The sequence below is a fragment of the Zonotrichia leucophrys genome, chromosome 3 (genome assembly GCF_028769735.1).
Source record: "Zonotrichia leucophrys gambelii isolate GWCS_2022_RI chromosome 3, RI_Zleu_2.0, whole genome shotgun sequence".
In the NCBI taxonomy this organism is placed as follows: domain Eukaryota; kingdom Metazoa; phylum Chordata; class Aves; order Passeriformes; family Passerellidae; genus Zonotrichia; species Zonotrichia leucophrys.
Genome location: NC_088172.1, coordinates 28,783,137 through 28,805,632, shown reverse-complemented (window position 1 = coordinate 28,805,632; position 22,496 = coordinate 28,783,137). Strand labels below are relative to the sequence as shown.

The 22,496-nt window shown below is 35.7% G+C and overlaps 1 protein-coding gene across 2 annotated transcripts in view; it reads left to right on the top strand.

The window, feature by feature from the left end:
* The window catches only part of ROCK2 (Rho associated coiled-coil containing protein kinase 2), a 104,398-nt gene that overhangs the window by 71,103 nt on the left and 10,799 nt on the right, over positions 1-22,496 (top strand). Inside the window, exons 9-32 of one of the 2 annotated variants that reach the window (XM_064707723.1) lie at positions 211-370; positions 970-1,033; positions 2,423-2,488; positions 2,786-2,865; positions 3,262-3,310; positions 4,037-4,172; positions 4,301-4,392; positions 4,642-4,888; positions 5,218-5,324; positions 5,975-6,134; positions 6,805-6,965; positions 7,356-7,540; positions 8,694-8,763; positions 10,088-10,191; positions 10,308-10,494; positions 10,829-10,922; positions 11,037-11,131; positions 11,791-11,970; positions 12,188-12,356; positions 15,284-15,354; positions 16,302-16,390; positions 17,107-17,185; positions 17,388-17,649; positions 18,273-18,486. In XM_064707723.1, coding sequence (XP_064563793.1) covers positions 211-370; positions 970-1,033; positions 2,423-2,488; positions 2,786-2,865; positions 3,262-3,310; positions 4,037-4,172; positions 4,301-4,392; positions 4,642-4,888; positions 5,218-5,324; positions 5,975-6,134; positions 6,805-6,965; positions 7,356-7,540; positions 8,694-8,763; positions 10,088-10,191; positions 10,308-10,494; positions 10,829-10,922; positions 11,037-11,131; positions 11,791-11,970; positions 12,188-12,356; positions 15,284-15,354; positions 16,302-16,390; positions 17,107-17,185; positions 17,388-17,649; positions 18,273-18,486 — 3,121 coding nt within the window. The remainder of the gene's footprint in view (positions 1-210; positions 371-969; positions 1,034-2,422; positions 2,489-2,785; positions 2,866-3,261; positions 3,311-4,036; positions 4,173-4,300; positions 4,393-4,641; positions 4,889-5,217; positions 5,325-5,974; positions 6,135-6,804; positions 6,966-7,355; positions 7,541-8,693; positions 8,764-10,087; positions 10,192-10,307; positions 10,495-10,828; positions 10,923-11,036; positions 11,132-11,790; positions 11,971-12,187; positions 12,357-15,283; positions 15,355-16,301; positions 16,391-17,106; positions 17,186-17,387; positions 17,650-18,272; positions 18,487-22,496) is intronic. The other variant, XM_064707722.1, reaches the window with a different exon arrangement.

Here is a 22,496-nt window from a genome sequence, read left to right as displayed (position 1 = left end):
TATGCATTAGGCAACGAATGCAAAAATAGGTTGCTCTAGAAAAAATTGTTCATAGTAACATTTCCAGATCTGCTGTCTGGTTAATACATATTTAACTCCAAGTTATTTAAGGACAACTTATAATACAGTCTTTTAACACTAGAGAGATAGCTGTATATAGCAAGTGACTGAGTCTTGAAGTGAAATGCATCTTTTTTCCCCTTTTTATAGCTGCTGCTCCTGTTGTTCCTGAGCTTAGCAGTGATATAGATAGCAGTAATTTTGATGACATTGAGGACGACAAGGGAGACGTGGAGACCTTTCCAATCCCCAAAGCCTTCGTGGGAAACCAGCTGCCTTTCATAGGATTTACCTATTACAGAGACAATTTGTATGTGATACTTTAATATGCATTTTTAAAAACATACCTGCACATTTCTTCTTATATTCTACCTTTTTTTCACTCTAAATACATAATTTATTCCTTGCATTGTATTAATTTATGTCCAGTTGTGAAGATACAAAATGCAAAGTTTGAGTAAAATAATTTGTTACTCTTTCAGTTATTTCAACAACTGTGATTAAACAGTGTATTTTTATATGCACAAAATTATGCACAAAATTATGCAAATCTTAAAAAATCAATTAGGGTTAAAATTCAGATAGAATGGTAATTTTTTTCTAAAATTGCTTTTGATTAGTTATTTTAGAAGAAAGCTTACACAGCATAATAACTTTCTAGAATTCATCTTGAATAATCAAGAAATAATTGTATTAATTGAAAAATTTCAAGCTGCTGTAGTTTTGGAAACACTCTGTTAAGGAAAATTCAAATCAGAAAGATGCACTAACATCAAAATGAAACAAGCTTTTTTCTGAGAGCAGCATAGGACAAATTGAGATTTGAGAGAATTGATTAAAATGGCAAGGTTGCCAGAGTTGTTGAAAACTTGAGTAAGAGCTGGAGGGATTTGTTTTTGTTTTTGACAGGTTGCTAAGTGACTCCTCTCAGTCTTGCAGAGAAAACGAATCTGTGCAATCTAGTAAAAATGAGGTTAGTGCCTTTTTTCCTTAGTATTAATAGGATGATTAACTAATTTTGTTAAGTCTGTTAAGAAAAGACAAAGTCTAAAATAAGTGTTGAAACAGTGTAGTGGAGAACTCTTTGTCTTTTAATGATCCTCAATAAAAATGATATTTTCTATTTACAGGACAGCAAAGAGGTAAGTACAGTATCTGAATTATGAAAGGAATAAAAAAATTCCTTCATAATTTTATGTGGATGTGAAGTATCTTTAATGTTTGTTCACCAAATTGTTAGCAGTAAACCAGTTGTATTTTGAAACAGTTGTAATCAAGTGTTAAGGTACTGTAGTATAAAGATAAATGAATACAGATTTTTCTCAAATTCTTTTTGCATCCAGAATTTGTTTGGAAAGCCAATGTATGAGGCTCTGTTTCCTACAGACAGCATTACTCTTGTGAAGGTCCCACACTTGCATTAATGATTCATGACTGATTTATTCAGAGTTTGAAAAAATAAATTGTCACCTGCAGGGATAAAGGAATGTTTAAATCATACTCCAGTTGGAGCATATGGAGTTGTTTATCCAGCTTTTGAAGATTGACAAATGAATTTAAATTTGCATGACAGGAAAAGCAATGGTATTTTCATATACTTGCTTCATTGTGTTACTTAAACATTTGTATTATTCAAATGTAGATAGTATGTTGTTAACATTTCTTAAAACTTACAATTCCTTTTCAAAGTTTAAAAAATACATAAAGGAAATGCATTATGTATTGATCAGATAAATTTAAATGCACAAGTTTATGAGACTCCACTTCCTTCCTGTCATTGATGAATAGATGAATAGTTTTAGACTTCACCTTTTAAATAGAAATGGTACTGCTGTTTAAAATACATATGGTAACATTCATGATGTTTGCTTTATGTTGTGTTTGTAAATGCAGATGGTAAAACTTTGCATTTCACTTCTGACAACTTATGTTATTTGTATTTTCTCAAGCAACAAATCTCCGGTTTTGATGTCCTTTTCAATGTTCCTGTTGTGGAAATCTTCTATTGTAACAATTATAAAGTGTTTTGGAAAACCATGTTTTTACATTTTTTGTTTGGGGGGTAGAGGAAGAGGAGGAAGGGAGGAAAAGAAATGCATTTGAAAGCCTGAAATCATGAGATTAATCCAAAATTTATTATTTATAATTTATTTCATTAATATTTGGGTACTGGACTATCAATTATTTCTCAAAAATATTTTAGTAAGCAAACCAAAGCATTTCCAAAGTGTTCATTAGCTTCCAAGGTATGAGACTAAGAAATTCTTCTGTATGTGAGGTCATTGAACATGTTTAGCTATATTATCTAATATTGTCTAATTTGGTCATGTACACCCCTTTTTTATTTTTTCATTTCATTTAGAAAATGCTATCCAAAAACAACTGCTCCAGTGGAAAGTCTCTGGCTACAGAGCACAACAAAGGGCGGGTAACAATGTTTTTTGCCCATATAAATTTAATGACTCACAATCTGTGGCACATAATTCTGTGATGGTTCAATTCAATTCAGTATGCAGCAAATTTTGTTGCTATAAATCCATATATTCAAAATTATTGGAATTAATACCTTGTAAAGATGTAACTTTCTTGTGATGGTTTTAAAATAATATACTGGAAGATTGAATTAATTTTCCTCACTTTCCCTTTTTTTATTTAATTGAATTGCATTTGTTTTCTGTGAAAGTATTTTTATACATGGACCATGCTTTTTTGACATTTTACACAGTTTCAGAATAAACTAAGCAAGCTAGAAGAACAGCTCAGTAATGAATTACAAGCCAAAGATGAACTAGAACAGAAGTACAGGTGAGAATGTTTCAACGTGTTTGGTATGTTTATAAAGATCTTTCATTAGACCTTTTGTTTTTGAATGCTTAAAAGCATTTTAATCCACTTTGGGGATTCCCAACCCTGCAAGCAGACCTCACTGTAAGTTGCTGGCTTAATTCTTGCTACTCCTGTGACTGCTGGGGTGGTTTTTTGGGGGGTTTGTTGAGTTTTTTTTGCTTTAGCTCCCTATAAGAATCTCACTGTTTAGTGATTTCACCAGTCCTTGAGGTTTCAAGGTTTTGCTTAAAATAGAATATCTTGCATAAAAATAATGAGACAAAAGCACCTTACATAAAATTAGTGAAACACATCCAAACATTCTAATTTCTGTATTATCAGCAGAGTTTAAAATTATTTTTCAAATTTGTTCAGGTCTACAAGTGTTCGTTTAGAGAAGATAGCGAAAGAGCTTGATGAAGAGGTAAGGCCATAGATTTCTTACTGGAATTAGACATAATCATTTGTGTGTGGATTTTTCCCTTCAATAACAGCAAATTGCTTTTGAGTAGCTGTATATTTTATAGCAAATAACACCAGCTGATTTCTTGGTGTTCACAAGCATGAAATTGTTGTCACTGCTACAATATTTTCATTATGATTTCTGTACTGGAACTGCACGTTTCTTTCTAGAACTAAATTTTTACCATATTTTTAAGTTGGCAGACAGCATGACACAATACCGATTTTAAAAACTGAAGGTGTGAGAGTAATGTTTACAGAGGAAGAAAACCACACTTTAAATTGTTTCGTGTTAGTAAAAGGACCCTATTTCTTACCCAGCTTTGCACTTTACTGCTTCTGCAAATTTGGATGTGGCTGTGCACAACTTAAAGTATGGCTCATGCAGGTGCATGTCAAGACCTTACCTTTACATGTATGTTTCTCTGCTCCCAGAGTGACTGCTTAGGCAGGTCTACCAGGTTTGTCAAATTCAGATGATCAAACAGTATTTAAATTGCAAAGCTCCTGGCCATAGACATCCCAGGCTGGATTTGACCACGTGTTCTGATACGTAGGATTTACAGCAGGCAGGTGGACTGGCTTCCTCCATTACAGACTAAACTGAGTGCATGAGCTGGGTCTTTATCGTAAAAGAATACCGCTCCTGTGTGTGTAATTAGTGGTGTGTTTTTTTAAATATATCCAGATAACTTCAAGGAAGAATGTAGAGTCTGCAGTCAGGCAGTTAGAGAGAGAGAAGGCTCTTCTTCAGCATAAGAACACAGAATACCAGAGGAAAGCAGAACATGAAGCAGATAAGAAACGCAATTTGGAAAATGAGGGTATGTTGAACCATGCTTGAAGGTTCCATTTAGATGTGGGGTTTTAATACTTAAAATAAATAAATTATAGTTACAATTGAAGTGTTTTCATGACAGCTGTTAACAATGTTGAATTGTTTTTGTTGCAGTTAACAGTTTGAAAGACCAACTTGAAGATTTAAAAAAGAGGAATCAGAACTCTCAAATATCCAATGAAAAAATCAATCAACTACAAAGACAGGTATGTCAGATTTATATACATATATTTTAAAATAATCTCTGCTTGAAGTACAGATTTTGATAACAGTGGAGGAATTTGAAATGTGCAATTGGGTTTTAAAAGCTGTTCTTTCTTGTTAGGTTTTGGTGTTCAAAAGTAATCTTAAAATATACTCCTTACTTCTTTATTCCATAAAACCTAGTATTCTGTAGCAGAAGTAGTGGGCTTTATATTTTAATTGTTTCTGAAGTATTTTTTTATCAATCTTAGTTGGATGAAGCCAATTCTTTGCTGCGGTCAGAGTCTGATACTGCAGCCAGGTTAAGGAAGAACCAGACAGAAAGCACAAAGCAAATCCAGCAGCTGGAAATTAATAATAGAGAACTACAAGATAAGAACTGCCTGCTAGAGAATGCAAAACTCAAACTGGAGAAGGAGTATCTCAATCTTCAGTCAGCTCTAGAATCAGAAAGGAGGGATAGAAGTCATGGATCAGAGATTATCAGTGATTTACAAGGTATTTCTGCAAATTTTTTCTGAAGTTAAGATTGCTTCTTGTTTCTGGTGTGGGTGGTGTTATTTGAGTTTCAGACTGTGACTAGGTGAGTGTGCTGTTTTATAAAATGTTACATAATGTGAATAGCATTTAAGAAAAAATGTGTAAGTGACATCTATAAAACATTATTGAAAACCTTTAGAATCACTCCAAAGGGAGACATTCTTAATAGTCAGAATCAGAAGCTCTTATATTTTTTTAAATGTTATCTCTAAATAGATAAAATACAGAAATACAGTCTTGTTTTCACACACTGGCCACAGCCTCATTAATACTTTGGTAATTTTAAGGTCGAATATCTAGCCTTGAAGAAGAAGTGAAAAATGGAAAGAGTGCGTTAGCCAAACTGGAAATGGAGAAAAGACAATTGCAGGAAAAGCTCACAGATTTAGAAAAGGTAACAGCATTGCTAAATTAACATTGGGGTTACATTCTTACAGAATTTTTGAAATTGTACTTCTGTTATTTGAGTCATTGCATCTATACCTATCCAAAAGAACAAGCCTTGTTTTCAGCTTTTTTTTTTTTTTTTTCAATTTTAGAAGTGGGGGAAAAGAGACAATTTCCCATATAATCATGGTATATTTTACTCCTAAAGTACTTAAGTACTTAATTATGTACTGTGGTGTGTACCTTAACAGTACAGTAGCTACATTTCATTTCATGTGTGAGGTTTTTTTAAACTCTCGTTATTGCCAAAAATAAAAGAGCCACTGCTAATACTATTTTTAAACAAATTTGTTACTGAAGCAAAAGGCTTGAAAAATTTCTTCAATAAACTTAATCTTTGAGCTGCTGTTAGTACAGAATGTTGGTTGTTAAGGCAGTAATTCTGTAATTGTTTGCAACTGGGGATGTCATTGTACATTTTTAGAGCACTTTGGCATTCAGAAAAAAACATTTATGGAAATGAGTTCTCAGTTCCTTAGCATGAGCTCCTCTCTTCTACTCCAAGCATTCTTCCAAGCAGCATGTTACTGTTCAAAATTCTGCCACTAACCTGGTGTATTTAATGTTTTATTTCAATGTTATTTTTTTCTTCACCAGGAAAAGAGCAACATGGAAATAGATATGACATATAAATTTAAAGTTATGCAGCAGAACCTTGAACAGGAAGAGGCTGAACATAAAGCCACAAAAGCGCGATTAGCAGACAAAAATAAGATCTATGAGTCTATAGAGGAAGCAAAATCTGAAGCCATGAAAGGTATGTATTTGACATCACAGCTGGACTTAGGTGTGAATTGTACAAAGTAGATAATATAATCTTTCACTGTGCATATTCTGGTGCATCTCATGACAACTGAAATATCCTGAAGGAAGGGATAATTGCCAAAAAAATCCAGAAGATAGCTTTTACTTTTGAATTAAATGGCTTGTGTTTATTGCAGCTAATTAAAAAGCTACCTACAGATCCTGTCCTTCCAATTGCAGAGCATTCACAAAAAATTTGATCATGCAGATCTTCAAAAGAAGCAAGAATGATTCAGTAATAATGACTGAGTCACTTGGCATATCAGGTTCCCAAACAGCTTCAGCTCTTTGATTTTATATTATCACAGTCAGAGCACAGTAGATTTAAATATTTTATTTTTAAAATTCCACCCGTTTTGTTCATCTCAGAGGTGTTGCAAATAAACTGGAAGTTATCTACAAGCTCAAAAGTAGGAAATAGCTCTGTCAGAAATGCTTGAAAAAGCATCCTCTGGGCGTGTATTTACTGTGAAAATTTTAATTAATCACTTCTAAGTAGTCTTTCTCTTCAGTTTTAAAAGGAAAAACATGTAGCTTATTGTTAGTACATGGTAGACATCCTCCTCCCTTTGGCCTCCAAAATCTGCTGTTTACACTTCACTGATGTCACTTTTACTTCACAGAAATGGAAAAGAAGCTTTTGGAAGAGAGAGCTTTAAAGCAGAAGGTAGAAAACCGGCTGTTGGAAGCTGAGAAGCAGCGCTCCATGTTGGACTGTGATCTCAAACAGTCACAGCAGAAGATAAATGAGCTCCTTCGGCAAAAGGATATACTGAGTGAAGATGTAAGGAGCACTGGCAAAATGAGTCTTGAGCCAAACCTTGGTTTCAATGTCCTATTATTTTTCCTGTTATAGCTGTATTTAGGAATATTTGTGAATGAAAATGGCAACAAAGTTTTCCTTCTCTGCCTTTGAAACTTTGAAAAGTCTACTTCATGGAATATATTTTCTGATATATTTCAGCATTATTCATGTTAAAAGGTTTGTCCTCTATAGTGGTAAATGCTGTGAGATTGACATGGAAAAACTAGGTAATTTAATGTGTGATAATGCTTTTATTCAGGAAGCAGCTTTGATTTACCAAGAGATGTAAAGCAAGTCAATTAGAGACTGTTTAAATGTTTTCTTCCTGTGTAGATCTGTAAAATTCACAGGTTTCTGCTTCTTTTTCAGGTAAAAAACTTGACATTAAAAATAGAGCAAGAAACACAGAAGCGCTGTCTCACTCAAAATGACCTCAAGATGCAAACACAGCAGGTCAACACCTTGAGGATGTCGGAGAAGCAGTTAAAACAGGAGAATAACCACCTTCAGGAAATCAAATTAAGTCTGGAAAAACAAAACAATGAACTCCGCAAGTATGCAAGCTGCTCTATATGTTTTAGTCATGTTACTGATTTGGAATATTTTTGGAACAAAAGCTAGGAGCAAAATTTATTTTTAAAAATTGCTGCAAAGAGTATGCTATGCTACAGTGCAAAACCTCATTGTTCTTTAAAATGATTTACAGTGACTCTAAATGTGACTTGCCCTAGTGATTCAGCGATGTATAGGTTTGTATTAAAAGATGTTTGTTATCCTGAAAATCTTAGAAAACACAGCTTAAATATGAGTCTGAAAATTTCAGGGAACCATTTAACTGATAGTCTAGGTACTTTTTTTTAATGATGTAGGACTTCAGTGAACAGGAAATTTACTGGAATTATTAGTCTAGGAGAGTTTATCAAAGTTGGAAATGAATACTGCTACAGAGCTATGAAACATAACCATTGGAAATGTCTAGTACTACAGATAACACATCTGTTGGGCCTTCAATCAGGAGTTCTTCAAGGTTTTACAAGTAGTATTTGCACCTGATAGGAAGTAAGGAAAGAAAGAATTTTTTTTTACATAAAAAAATTTCTTGTGGATGAAAAAGATCAGATTACCTCATGTATCAGATGAATCTCAATCCTAGCTCCTTTATGACTTTGCATGTTTTGTCTCCCTGTGCTCTTTGCCTTTCTGTCAGCAAGATGCAGTTAGTCATGTAGAAGGTGGCCATAATGTGAAACACTGGCAGAAATCTTTTCTGCTACATTTCTGTTGTTATGGAACTGACTTGTTTAAATAACAGATGAATTCAAGAAAATATGCATGTCAAGGAATACAGATGTTCACACACTGTGCTCTAGCAAACAAGAGACCTAAACCAACCAGTCAGATCAGTGACATTCTACATGGAAATAAGATTCTGTTGATGGCTGTTTACTTCATCAGTGTCTCTTAGCAGTTAAACTTTGTGACACTGTTGTAGTTAGTGTGTTAGCATTAAACTGACTTGTTATTAGTGCAGTATTCTCTGCTGTACAAGTGAAAAAGAGAGCTGGTACCCAGAGGAAGCTTCAGGTTTAATAGCTGATGATACTTAGATCAAAAAATTGCTGGAGATCTCAAGAGTGTGATTGCTGTCTTTTCTGTTTGCTGCTTTGGAATACCTTCATATCTCTAAAGCATGTTCTTCCTTTCTAGGGAACGTCAAGATGCAGATGGACAAATGAAAGAGCTTCAAGACCAGCTCGAAGCCGAGCAATATTTCTCAGTATGTTTTATGCTGCTTTTTTTTAATATTAATCTGTTTACTGAGTATGTTAGCTTTTCTTCTTCCCCCTCAGCTATCAGACATTTCACATCTCTAACCCAAAGCTACTTGTTTTTCTTGTGCCTGTCTCCAGTGTTGTCTGCTGCCTTGATCTTGATCACTGAGCAGCACAAAAGAGCTTATGTTGAGAAATGTCGCAGCTTTGTAGGGGAGTTCAGAGGGAGGAGTGAAGCAGCTCGTTTTTCCACAATGTGAATAATCTTGTGCATGTTTTAAGCCTTTTCCATGCTGTATGATAGAGAAGAGTTGTATTCTCATGTGATGTGACAATACATGTGCATCTACAGCTCAGAAGGAAATTTTGCATTACGACCAAACTTGGTGGTGATCTGTTGGGAGTTTTTCATTTATTGTGGCAAGGTGCACCAGAATAAATATGTAGCAGACTTAAAACATCATCACTGGCATGTGGAGGTCAATTTTTATTAACAGTGCACAGCCAGTCACTGCATGAGATGCCAAAAGGCTTCTTTCAATATTAATGGAAAATTAAGATTTCCTTGTGGATTTAGGTGAGTGAGGAGGAGGCCTGCCTAAAGTTTTATAGATTAAAATGTTACACATGTTAAAGGAAAGAAAGGGAGAATTGAGGTCAGTTGACTGCTGTAGATGGGCCAGAGAGACTATCTGTCTTGAAATCCCTGCAGTAAGTACACTTAGAATCTGTTACTTGACCTGTAGTCAGTCATTTGAGTGGACAGAGCATTATAATGTTTCTTTCATTTTCTTCAGAGTTCTAAATTTATATTGTTTCTGTGAAATTTTTGAATTTCAAATTATTTTCTAATTGGTTTTCCCTTATTCCTGTATTTCTTTTTGTTCTTTAACTGTCATATTGGTTTTATGGATTTGTATGATTAGAATCTAAACTCCACATGCCTAATTACATGAGATAAAGATTTAAAATAGTAGAGAAAAATAAATTAATTATTTTCTCTCCTTCTGATACTTCTGATTTCGTACAAAATAGTGATTTTCACATTTAGAGTATCTTTAGAAGTATGTATAGAAACAAAGAAAATGTAAATCATACATCTACCCATTCACAAATATATAAATTAAAAAAGGAAAAACAACAAAGTAAAATAACCAAAGCACATTGGTGAATGATGATGATATTTAGATAAGTTTCAAGAAGGCATTGCACAATTATACTCTAATTAGTGTGATTAAGGAACTGCATACCATGTCAACTTGTATTAAATTTTGTGGACCTTCAAGAGTATAGAAATCACATCATTTTCTTTCCAACTTTAAATTCTAGACTCTTTATAAGACACAAGTTCGAGAACTTAAAGAAGAATGTGAGGAAAAGACCAAAATTTGTAAAGAAATGCAGCAGAAGATACAAGAGTTACAGGATGAGAGGTAGGTTTTGCTAGTTGGACTGCTAGTACATAAAGGATCAGGATGGCTTTTTGTTGTTTTCTTTCCTTCCTAACCTACCCATTTTAAAGTTAAAAGTATATATCAATAATTTGCAGAGATTCCTTGGCTGCTCAGCTAGAGATTACTTTGACAAAAGCAGATTCAGAACAACTTGCCCGTTCCATTGCTGAAGAACAGTACTCTGATTTGGAAAAAGAGAAGATTATGAAAGAGCTGGAGATTAAAGAGATGATGGCGAGGCATAAACAGGAACTTACTGAGAAAGATGCCACCATAGCCTCAGTGAGTTACATGATCTGTAATTTTGGTAGACATTGTACATGAGCTTTATTTGCAGTTTGAGTTATCCATTGCTCTTTAGCAGATTTAGAGATATACAAGTATACCTAATCTTTGGAAAATATTTCTTTCTTATGATTGAAATTCAATAATCTCTTACTGTGTTTCTTCCATGCATTTCTCTGACCATTCTTTCTTTTGTGCCCCTACCCCTCTTACAGCAAGTCCTCTTTTCCTTATCCTGGTCTCACTCTGCAGCATTTTCTGTCTTGTAATGCTGCTTTGTTTGCCAAATGAGATTTGTTACATGTTCACATGTCCTTTGTTTTTTTCTTAGTTGGAGGAAGCAAATAGGACACTAACTAGTGATGTGGCTAACCTTGCTAATGAGAAAGAAGAACTAAACAATAAACTGAAGGAAGCACAAGAACGTACGTAATCTCTGAACCAAATGGGATTTAAATTGAAACTAGATTTGTTCTTTAATAGTACTATATGCATTTGTCATGAGTTTTCATGACTTTCTTTTAATTATCTTGCCACAGAAATTACAAAGCTAAAAGAAGAAGAAGCAAATGTAGGAAATATTAAAGCACAATTTGAGAAACAGTTGTTGAATGAAAGAACATTAAAAACCCAGGTAAGCAAATATATTTAAATGCATGTATACACAATGTTCATGAATCAAATAATTTTTAATAGAATACTTTCCTTTATAAACTGTTGATATATATGCCAGTATTGCTTTATTTGTTTTTGCTCTGAAAGAAAATATGTTGGTGTTTTTCCCCCTTCTTCTAAGTAGACTTTCAGTGTAGTGAAACTGAATCCTTATGACTCATAATAGAGGAACTTCTAATCCAGATGTATTCCACCAGCAGAAGCCTTCATTTCCTTCAAATGATTTGATATGTTACTGGTTTCAATCTTGATTTATATATCTCTACAAGTTCTATAAAGAAGGACATTTCTGATTTTAATCTACATTGTTTTTTAGAACAAGTGGCATTTTAATACAAAGACACATTTTGAGTCTATGTAGTGAAAATGGAAGGGATTCTTTGAATGAGTGAAAGTGCTCACACAGCTAATGCTTGCTTCAAGTAAAAAGGGCATCATTACCTTCTTTTATATTTTGTGTAATACATTGAATTAAAGCAAGCTTGTAATACTGGATTGCAGAGATCTTAATGTATAGTTAGAAGTGCTTGGTTATAGATGAAGACTTTATTTCTTCACAACTTAACTCTATGTATTTATTACTGTGGTTTTTGTCACTTTTTTCTTTCCCATGGGAAGGCTGTGAATAAATTGGCTGAAATCATGAATCGCAAGGGTCCAGTCAAACGTGGAGCTGACACTGATGTACGGCGGAAGGAAAAGGAAAATAGGAAGCTGCATATGGAACTGAAGTCTGAACGAGAAAAGTTAACCCAGATGATGATCAAATATCAGAAGGAAATAAATGAAATGCAGGCAGTAAGATCCTTTTGTAAATGTAAACATTGGAGTATTTTCTGTAAAGTCTTACTATTGATACAGACTTTAAGGTAGTATATCCAGTCTCTATTTTTGAATTTCCCCAACCAGAAGAAATACACAGAATGTATATTGAGATTGGCTACAAATTCTGCATAATTTTCTCTGAGTAACCAAATATTGTGATAATAGGAAATGTTGCAATTTATCCCTGCAGCAAATAGCAGAAGAGAGTCAGATACGGATTGAGCTGCAGATGACTCTGGACAGCAAAGACAGTGACATTGAACAGCTTCGCTCCCAGCTGCAGTCACTGCACATTGGGCTGGACAACAGTAGCATAGGCAGTGGGCCTGGAGAGGCTGAGGCAGATGATGGATTCCCTGGTATGTTAATTTTGTTAATATTTCTGCATTAACTAGGTTCATACCAGTGTTTTTCCATAGATACCGGAGTATTAAATTGATGGTCTGAAGATTCTGTGATTCTCATCTTCATCTATTTCTACTATCTTACCAATCCTTTGACAGTGATCACTTGCTCACCTGCTAACTAAATCTGTCTGTTGTAATACTTCACCTTATATTTATTTAAAGAATTTTTTTAAAAATTATGTTGTGCTCCATTAGAACTAAATTTTTTTTCACTTTATTTTGGTGGTTACTTTGCAATTATTATGTGTATGTGATAAAATGTAAAACTAATACTCTCTTAGAGATTCTATTTTGACTTCTTTTCTACTTTTCCTCCTTTATGCTTTATGTTTAGTCCATATCACTCAATCCCACACTATGGAATCCATGTCCTTTACCTATCAGCACTCTTCTACCTCTGTCAGTATTGCCACTAAGCCTTCCAGTTCTCGCATGCTTCTTGATTCTGATTCTGACTCAGAGGAAGAGCCTTTGTCTTGTTCCCACAGCCCTACAGAAGTTGATAGCACAGGTGACACCCCTGAGAACTGTTTGGTTTTGTTCTTATTGTGTTATTTTTTGGTTCAGAACTAACACTATTAATTCATAATGAAAGACTCATAAACCAAATCTGGCAGATAACACGCTGCAGCAGCAGTAAACATTGCCATCAAAGACATGAGAAAGTTTGCATGAAATAACTCGCCTGTTTTCTCTAAATGTTTGCAAATGCTTGCTGACAGTTACAAACCCACCATTTTTATTGAGTCACTGAATAAATTAGCCTTATGGCTTGTTTTCAAGATAGCTCTACACAGTATCTGCAGCTCTCTGTATGACCCTAAGGTACTGAACACCAAAAGGTCAAATCTTTGTGTTTAAGTGAACTGTGGAAATATCTAACAGCTCACATCTATGATTTTCTTGTAGAATTTCATTGTCCTGAATATTACATTGTTTTGTCTTAAAAGTATATTATGAGTGATAAGGCTCTGTTTTGTTAATTCTATATTAATTTTATGTGACTATACATACATCCTTTTAACAAAGCTTTTGTTTAGTGTTAATGTTAGAGGTGGGTTTTTTATTGCATTCAAATTTCTCTATTTCACATGAGATTCCTTTAAAGTGTGAATACCTTTCCACTCAAGGTGATAGGACCTCTTTTGGTATTTTGACATTCCTTCATCAAACTACAGTAAAGAATTTCTCTATTTTCCTCATTCTCTGGTTTTTGCTTTGAAGCTTCTAATGAAAGAAAACTTACATACATATGTATTTTTTCCTTGTTAGCTGCTGTTGTGGTATGTGCATGGATTTGCTTTGTTCTAAAGTAAAAATCTTAGCTGAGATTTTTTGCTGACATAATTACAAAATATTTGAGGTAGGATAGTGTCCTAGTGTTTATTAGCATGTATTTTGAGAAGTTTGGAATATTCTGCCCTTTTTCTGATCTGTTAGTATTGAATGGACACCAGAATTGAAGAACTATAATGAGAAGCTGTCCATTTTGTCTAATTTAATCTGTATTACAAGTTACAGAGAAAAATAAGAAAATCATATTTGAGGAAATACAAGAAATATGGATTTTTTTTTTCTCTACTTCTGCTTCCTGGATATAGGGTAGACTATTTTTTGTATCAACCTTATGCTTATTACACTTTCTATGAAGTGTAGTTGAAAGGAACAATATAAGGTGGCAGGTATGAGGCAAAACAAATGTTACAGAACTGTTTCATGTACTTGATATGTTTATTAAAATAGGTCCTCAACAGCATTGCTTGTAGAGCAATAAACATTGAAGACAGTGTGTATCTGTGTATCTTGCTTTAAGTCTCTCTAACACAAAAAGAATTCTATGAATATTTAGTAATTATTTGTTACACTGTGTTAAACATGGGCAGGAACATGCAAATGCCCTCTAATAAGAAGAAAAATAGTTTTTGTTGTTTTGGAGTATGTTTCTGCTAGTTCCATGGTTTTGTCCTTATTAATGCTTAACACTTCACTGTTTTTGATTTGGAGGTTCCTCAGCAGTAGTAGAGGTTATCTGCTAGGGTAGGAAACTCAGTAGAAAAATATTATTGCAATTAAGTAGTTCCTCTTAATAAAACGTAGGGAGAAGAAACACTTGTGTTACGTGCAGCTACAAAAATAGGGTGGAAGGGTATGTGATCCTGTGTATTTCCAAGCACTGGCAAAGTGTGATCCTGTTGAGCTTTTGGTGACTGCTGAAATGTGTGTGTCAAACAACAGCTGAGCTCTCAATATTCTTGATAAATCAAATCTGACAAATGTGCCAGTGTAATATAAAATACTGCAAGTGTGCGAAAGGGCAGTTGAATTCAGGCAAGGCCTAAAAGTTAGCCAAAAATTACTCATTTTGGATCAGAAAGCCTAGGAGATACAGTCAGAATTAGAGAAAAGAAAAATTTAGAGATCAAAAAGCATGAATTAGAATACTAAACTGACATTTCCCCCATATGGGGTATATAGGTTATTTGTGGTGGTAATTTGCCTTTTTTTGGTCTTGGATTGGATGTTGTGTGGTCTGTACTAATATCTTTAGCTGCTGTTGTAAAAGGTAGTGGACATAAGGCTTTTAAGACATGAAAAAATTACTAAAGGGAATGTGTGTGCTATAATTGCAAGTTTGTTCTTTTCCTTCCTCCTACTACTTCTTTGTGATTGCATTGCTGGTTATTGGCTGTATTCAGTGGTTCATTATTTAATGTATTCCTGAACATTTACCATGATAAACTTCGCAAGATCTCATACTGTTAAATAGTTCATCTTCTCATGTTTGCTCTCTTGCTTTATTATTGATGTTCAATAACTTCTAAAATGCACAGTAGTCTCAATTTTTTTTGTCTGTTCTTTAATACATATCTCTTTTTCAGAATCAAGATTGGAAGGCTGGCTATCAATGCCTGTTAGAAATAACACTAAGAAATTTGGATGGGTTAAAAAGGTAAGAAAACTAGATTTATTATTTTATTTCATGCATAGGTTCAACTTTAAACTTACTGTAGGTTTTCAACTCTTCAGTTTTTCTGTTTTCTCTCCTTACTTAAATGTATAAAATGTGCTAACTGATATCGTTACATCTGAGAGGAGCAGCTTAAGACAATTGCAATAATTTAAGACACCTCTGTGTATAGCCAGAGGTGAGAGCAGTCATTCATGATCTTCAGATGTTTTTACATGCCATGAGCATTCCCATCAGTATTACACAGCTGGATTTAGGCAGAGTCTGGAAACAAGGTGCTCTTGACAATTTCTTTATTTAGGAGATAAAGACTAAAACCTACTCGTCCTCTTTGTGCAGCCTTCATTTGTTTACTGCTTCTCAGTAACCTCTTTGATGAATCTTTGTCCAAAATGTAACATACATATTTCCTTACTGCTGCCATACAGTTAATTCTAGGCAAAATACTGGAAGTAGGACATCTTTCAGGTAATTAGCTTTTTAGTGAACATTGCTTAACATTCTGGTAAGTATAACAGTGATCTTGTAAAATATGATCCCTATTAGCTGTGACCTGAACACATGAAATAGGCAGGAGGACAGTTACTCTCTACCAATCCAAGTGAAAATTAAATCAATAAAATAGAACGGAAAAGCTTATATCCTGCTTTCTTCCTGACCTTCATTTTGTTTCTTCATAGATATTTAAATATGTTTAAAAATCAGTTAATCTGATAATATAACTTGATTTATCAGGTAATCAGAATTGTGTTTGTTATGCAATGAATTCCTTGGCATGGACTTAGTACTACCACTGTCCACTTAGGTACCATTTAATCAAATTGTAGAAAAATATTGCTACAACATATGTGCTAGATAATTGTTGTGACATATTTGACATCTGTGGTGAGCTGAATTAAAACATGTTTTATCCTTTTGTCTCCTAACAGTATGTCATTGTAAGCAGCAAGAAGATCCTGTTCTATGACAGTGAACAAGATAAAGAGCAATCTAATCCCCATATGGTATTGGATATAGAGTAAGTATTGCCATGTGTGTTTCCTTTTTCTTATCTGTAGGTGAACTCTGTTGGAAAGATCTGTGACCAAAGGGCTTTTTGAGGTCCAGTCTGGGACCACATCACATGGGACATGGTTTTTTAATCTGAACTGTAGAGCTGGACCCACTGTGGTGCAGAGTGGGGTTTGCAGGAGGAGCAGTGTGGGGCTCAGAGTGATCCAGAGAGCTGCACTGAGCCCTGGTGTAACTGAAGTGCCCCCACTGGCTCAGCTAGACCTGCCTCACACACACTTGGGAGCAGGGCATGTAATGGAAACTGTAGCAGAGAAGGTATCATTTTCAGTGTTCATGTATTTTCTCCTTCAACATGGCCTTACAGGGGGGTTATATAGTTAATTTGTTTTCTTAATAAATGCAGAATGTGGCTATTCAGAGCATGGGGAAAGGATTGTGTTAGAAAGATGCCAGCAGCCATTAAAGTCATATGATGATGGTTTCTCAGTGCTTCCACAAATGTAGCTGGATGCTTGTGACTTCTTTTTATTTAGAGTTTTTGGGAGTTTGTGTGCAGGGTTGAAAGACAGGGCTTTACCAAGTGATTAGAAATCTATACAAACTTGACAAATCTTTAATGGTTCTAAGCCTTAATGCGGTATGTTGTATCCTAAGTTAATATGTCATATTTATCATTGTGGTAACATTAATTTTTGTCCTTATTGAAACAATTTCCTATAGCAAACTCTTCCATGTCCGACCAGTCACTCAGACCGATGTGTACAGAGCAGATGCCAAGGAAATTCCTAGGATATTCCAGGTATTCATTAATAAATTAATGTTTCTGGTGTAATAGACATGGCATTTCAGACATTGTCAAAAATACTGTTAAATTAAATACTTACTCAGAAATCATTGAAAAATCATTCCTAGTATACTTCTTCAATCTTTGTACTTAGATAATGACTCTCAATTTATATTTGCCATCTCAAAGTATTGAGATTATTTTGCTTTCATTCTAGATTCTATATGCTAATGAAGGAGAGAGCAAAAAGGAACAGGAATTTCCTGTGGAGCCCATGGGAGAGAAGTCAAATTACATTTGTCACAAAGGACATGAGTTTATACCTACTCTTTACCACTTCCCAACCAATTGTGAAGCTTGCATGAAGCCCCTGTGGCACATGTTTAAACCTCCTCCTGCTCTGGAATGTCGCCGCTGCCATATCAAATGTCACAAAGATCACATGGATAAAAAGGAAGAGATTATAGCGCCTTGCAAAGGTAAATAGCAAGTATTTAAATATGCAGATAGTGCTGGAGCCACAAGGCATTCTAATAGATCAGAGGATTCTAGTAATGGTCTGACACCAACTGAACATCAAGGTTGGTTTGTCTTTTGTTAGTACGCGGCCATCAGCCCCTTTCCGAGGGTGTCTCCGTGAGGGTCACTCTGCTGTGGTTCATGGCACGTGGCTGTGGTGTGCATGTGCCTGTTGTGTTGTCATCCTCATGCAGCAGAGCTTGGTGGTTGTAAGGTGCTCACACTGTGTTGTGCTCTGCTGTGGGAAACAACAGCGCTATGGAAGGGGTTACATGTGGTGAAGGTTGCTCCTTGTGGCTCAACATTATATAATTTTTTAGTCTCAATCACGCCTCTTTGCATTACCTGTGTTTTCTTCCACTTGAATGTGCATCTTCCGCAGTACTACAGTGTTACTCTCAAAACAAAAGGAGGAGGCACTGTCAGCAGCCATGAAACCTACTGGTTCATTTTACTTTTGACCTCTCTGCTGATTTCTCTGCTTTGAGTATGAGAGTATCCTAATCTGACAGCTAATTTTTGATGTGGAGCCGTGTTTAGAATAATAACAATATTCATTTTTATTTTTAAAATCTTATTACAGTGTACTATGATATTTCTACGGCGAAGAATCTACTACTGTTAGCTAATTCTACGGAAGAACAGCAAAAATGGGTGAGCCGACTGGTGAAAAAAATACCCAAGAAGCCTCCAGCACCAGACCCCTTTGCTCGATCTTCTCCCAGAACTTCCATGAAGGTACAGCCAAACCAGTCCATCAGACGACCAAGTCGACAGCTTCCTCCAAACAAACCAAGGTGACACAAGAGTTGCTATTTAATTTATCGTTCTAAATGTTTTACTACAATTGGTTTCAATTTCTTATTCAGGGTAGAAGGGCTCATGCTAATGTCTCATGATCCCTAAAAGAGTAGCCTAATCAGATTCTTCCGATTGGGTAAAAATTGTCCATATAAAAATCGTTAATTTACTGCTGGATCACTTCAAAGGAGCAGAATCCTATGTGCTGTGCTGTGGAAGTTGATAGCATTCTGCAGGTAGCATTTCTATGATTGTGCAGGACAGTTTCTGGCTTTTTTCCAGTTTGCTTTTTTCATCACCTGCAGTACTAGTTTATATTTGTTTCAGTTCCCAGTGCTGGCAGCCTGTGAAAAGGTTGGTCTCACTTATTTTGTTCATTGCAGTGTTCCAGTTTAGCAAAGGCTGAACATTTTTCCCCAGAGAGGTAATTGGGCAGTGCCTAGACAGGATTGCTGTCCTTTTTTCTGTGACCAGACTGGCACCAGCATCTCAGGTGGCTGGATGAGACCTGGGCTGGGTGTGTGGCCAGAGTTAAAGTGGTGAATGCAGGGAAGCACACTCTTGCTGTGATGCTGCTGTTACCACAAAACATCCTTATGCTATGAAGCATAAGGATCTTAAACAGATACTGGTATTTTAATGAGTGGAAATGCATAGTGGAAGGACTTAGAGTAATTTGATTTCACTTCCCTCCCGACCTTCATACAGTCTAATTTTTGGTGATTTAATTTACATATTTTAAAGAGAATCAGACCTCATAATTTGGATTTTAAATTAATAGACTTATTATAATCATGAAGGAAAAAAGCTTTTAAATCACTTTTTAGGGACCAATTATTGAAGAGTTTCTTTGTGCAAAAATAAAATATCAGTGATAGGACTGAAAGCATGAATCAGGAAAACATTCATGACAATTTGGGGGACAAGTAGATCACTTCTGCATGCTCTTTACAGTCTAACTTAGTTTCTTGCTGATAACATATAAAGGTATATGATAAATTCTGATTTTTTTCAATAGCTATTTTTAGGTGTTCTGCAAATAATTATTTTTCTTCCAATACCCTTTTTTCAGTCTTGAACTTTGGTACAAAATGCTTTCATAGCATAGTATTTACCATTCTATACTGGTGGGAAAAGGAGGGGGGTAAGTGTTTTTGTGTGTAAAGCATGTAATTCTTCAGTTTAAGTTTCCAAGTGAGCCTCACAAATGTACCTAACAGAAGAAAAGTGTAGTTCTGTGAGGTCATGTCACCTATTACCAGAATAATGCAGGTCTGTCAAACCAGTGGAAATTTGTATGGATTTAAACACCTTAATTAGAAACCACATACTCATAAATAGCTGTAATTGCTACGGTAAATTTATATCTCAGTGTGGCTTCTATGAGGCTTTTGTGCAAGGGCTTACCATATGAAATAATTAATTTTCCTTTATGAACTTTATGAAGAATGGAGATGTAGTTGCCAGCTCAATCTAGGGACTGAGCAGTGGGCCCTGGCAGCCAGGTAGGCCCTGGGACTGCACCAAGAGGAGCACAGCTGGATGGCTGAGGGAAGAGATTATACCCCTCTGGCCACTCCATAGTGTGCAGCACAACCCTGCCTCCACCTCTGAGCCCCCAGATTCAGCCAGCCCTCAGCACACTGGGAAAGGAGTAAGCAGAGGCCACCAGGATGGGCAGAGCAGAGGCCTGAGGGAGCTGGGCTTGTTGAGCCTGGGTGATGGACATGCCCAGGGCACCCATAGCAGCCTCTGGGGAGGGCATCCAGGAGACAGAGCCAGGCTCATCAGTGCTGCATGGTGAGAAACAAGGGGCTCCCCTGAACCAGGAGACACTCCAGCTGCAGAGAAGGAAAAGCCAATGCAGAGAGGGAGGCCAGTGAGGCTGGACAGGCTCCATCCCTGGAGGCTCTCAACACCTGACAGGACAAGGTCTTGAGCATCCTGGGCTGGCTTTGTATCTGACCCTGCTTGGAGCAGGTTCCTTCCAAGCTGCCTGGTCCCAAAAATGCTCTCCCTGCTAGGAATTTCACACAACCACAATGATGGTTTTCATGGCTGTTTTTCTTCATGAGGATTTAAGAAAGAGCAAACCAGTTTTTCATACAGACCAAATAATTTCTGCTCAGCCATTTGGTTGGGTCATGCCAAATGGATAATTCCAAATAGAAAAAAACCCCAATTTTCATGTATTTTAATTCCTATAAATTTAAGTGTAATATTCGTAGTTCATGTAACAAATGAATATTGAGCCTTTTCAGGGCTATATCACATTTAAAAGTTTAAATAGTTTAAAGCCTGAAATTACAAATTCCCCTGAAACCCATTTTGTTTAAAACATGTGATTAACTATATTAAACAATGTAACATGTTTATATTGATGCTCTCTTAGGGTAAGGTTTCCATGCCTGCATCCTGTGCTTGGCATACAACCGTAATTAGGATCCTTCCAGCTCACTGGAGAGATGACTAGGCTGTGTTTCATTTGTTGTAGCTATAGCAGTTGAAAAGTTAGTACTTAAGATATTAGAACAGAAAGAGATGAGTGCTTCTAGACAATGATTCACCTCATCCCAAAATAAATGCCTCAGATAAGTAAAATGACTCATTTGCTGAGAGGGTTTGCCTTGCTTGCCTTCTTTGTTCTATGGTGACCATACAAGGAGCACAGACAGGGAGGCCTAGACAACAAGTTGATAAATCCTCTTTTTTGGCATTGCTTAACTTTAAATAACAAGCTACAGAATAGCTTCACAGTGTAATCACCCTGTTTTTGGGATACAGTAAAATCCTGCTGTGGTTGTTTGTAGGTTCAGATGAAGTGCTATCTTATTCAATGTTCTTTTCAGCACTCAAAATTACTTGACAATTGGGAAAATTGTTAGGTTTGCATTATTGTCTGGAAGGGGATAGCAGAAGAGCATAAAACCACCTCAGTCAGCAAAAACAGCAACAAAACAGAAAGCAGATAATTTTATAAAAGGTACATGTTGGTCTTTCCTACTGAAATTCTAGGGGAAAAAATCAATATGGTAAGAGTTCTTTATTGAATAGAATTATTTTTGAGATGGATTTGCAATGAATGCAATATTCATAACTTTCACGAACACTTAACTGAATCTTCATACTCGTGGTAGGCAAAGGAACAAACCCACCTACCTTAAACAGTCTTTCAGTTAAAAAGGTTTAGTGATAGCAAAAGGAATTTTCAATCTTTTATAGAAGTGTGACACTCATTAAACATCAAACCCTCCTGTTGCAGATTACTTGATCTGGCATTTAAGGACTGGGATTGGTCCTTTGATGATGTTGATGATATTGATGGTGATGATGATGATGACGATGTTTTTGATTTCTGAAGAAGTATAAGGGGTAAATCTAAATAGAGAGGAATGGATTTGTTTGCCTTTGAATACAGCATGCTATGTTGGATTTTGTTTCTCAAAGCAGAGAAAATACAAGATCTCATTTTAAAATTTTAAATAGAAAAATGAGATTCTGTTCATCATATTGAACTTTTAGAGGAGTCATTTTCATTAAAACAAAGTTGTTGCCTTTGCCAGTGTTTTTATTTTTCTAATTTTAGATTTTTTTTTCAAAATTCATGTCTGCCTGCCTGAAAAAAAAACCCCAAAACTGCTATTTTCAGGGTCCTTGCTCATCTCTAATGCTAATACTGGGAACCTCAGCATTGAATATTTGAAGGATAGAAGGGAGATGGTAGCAGTTGGATGTTTAGCTGAAGTAGACTTGGTATTTACTTCTCATTTCTAAGCTTTGAATATAAAATGGTCTATGGCTAGCAGACATGAAATCACTGGAGTTCTGCATTTTGCTTTTCTACCTCTGTTCTGAAGTGAATTTGACTTGGCTTTCCTTTGCAGTGCTGTGCTTTCTGGGTACCTAACCAGGCATTTGACAACTATGTAAACAGATGGGTTTGCAGCTTCTGTGGTGTGGTTTCCTTGACTGCTTTAGAAACATCCCGCTGGTGCAGTGATCTGAT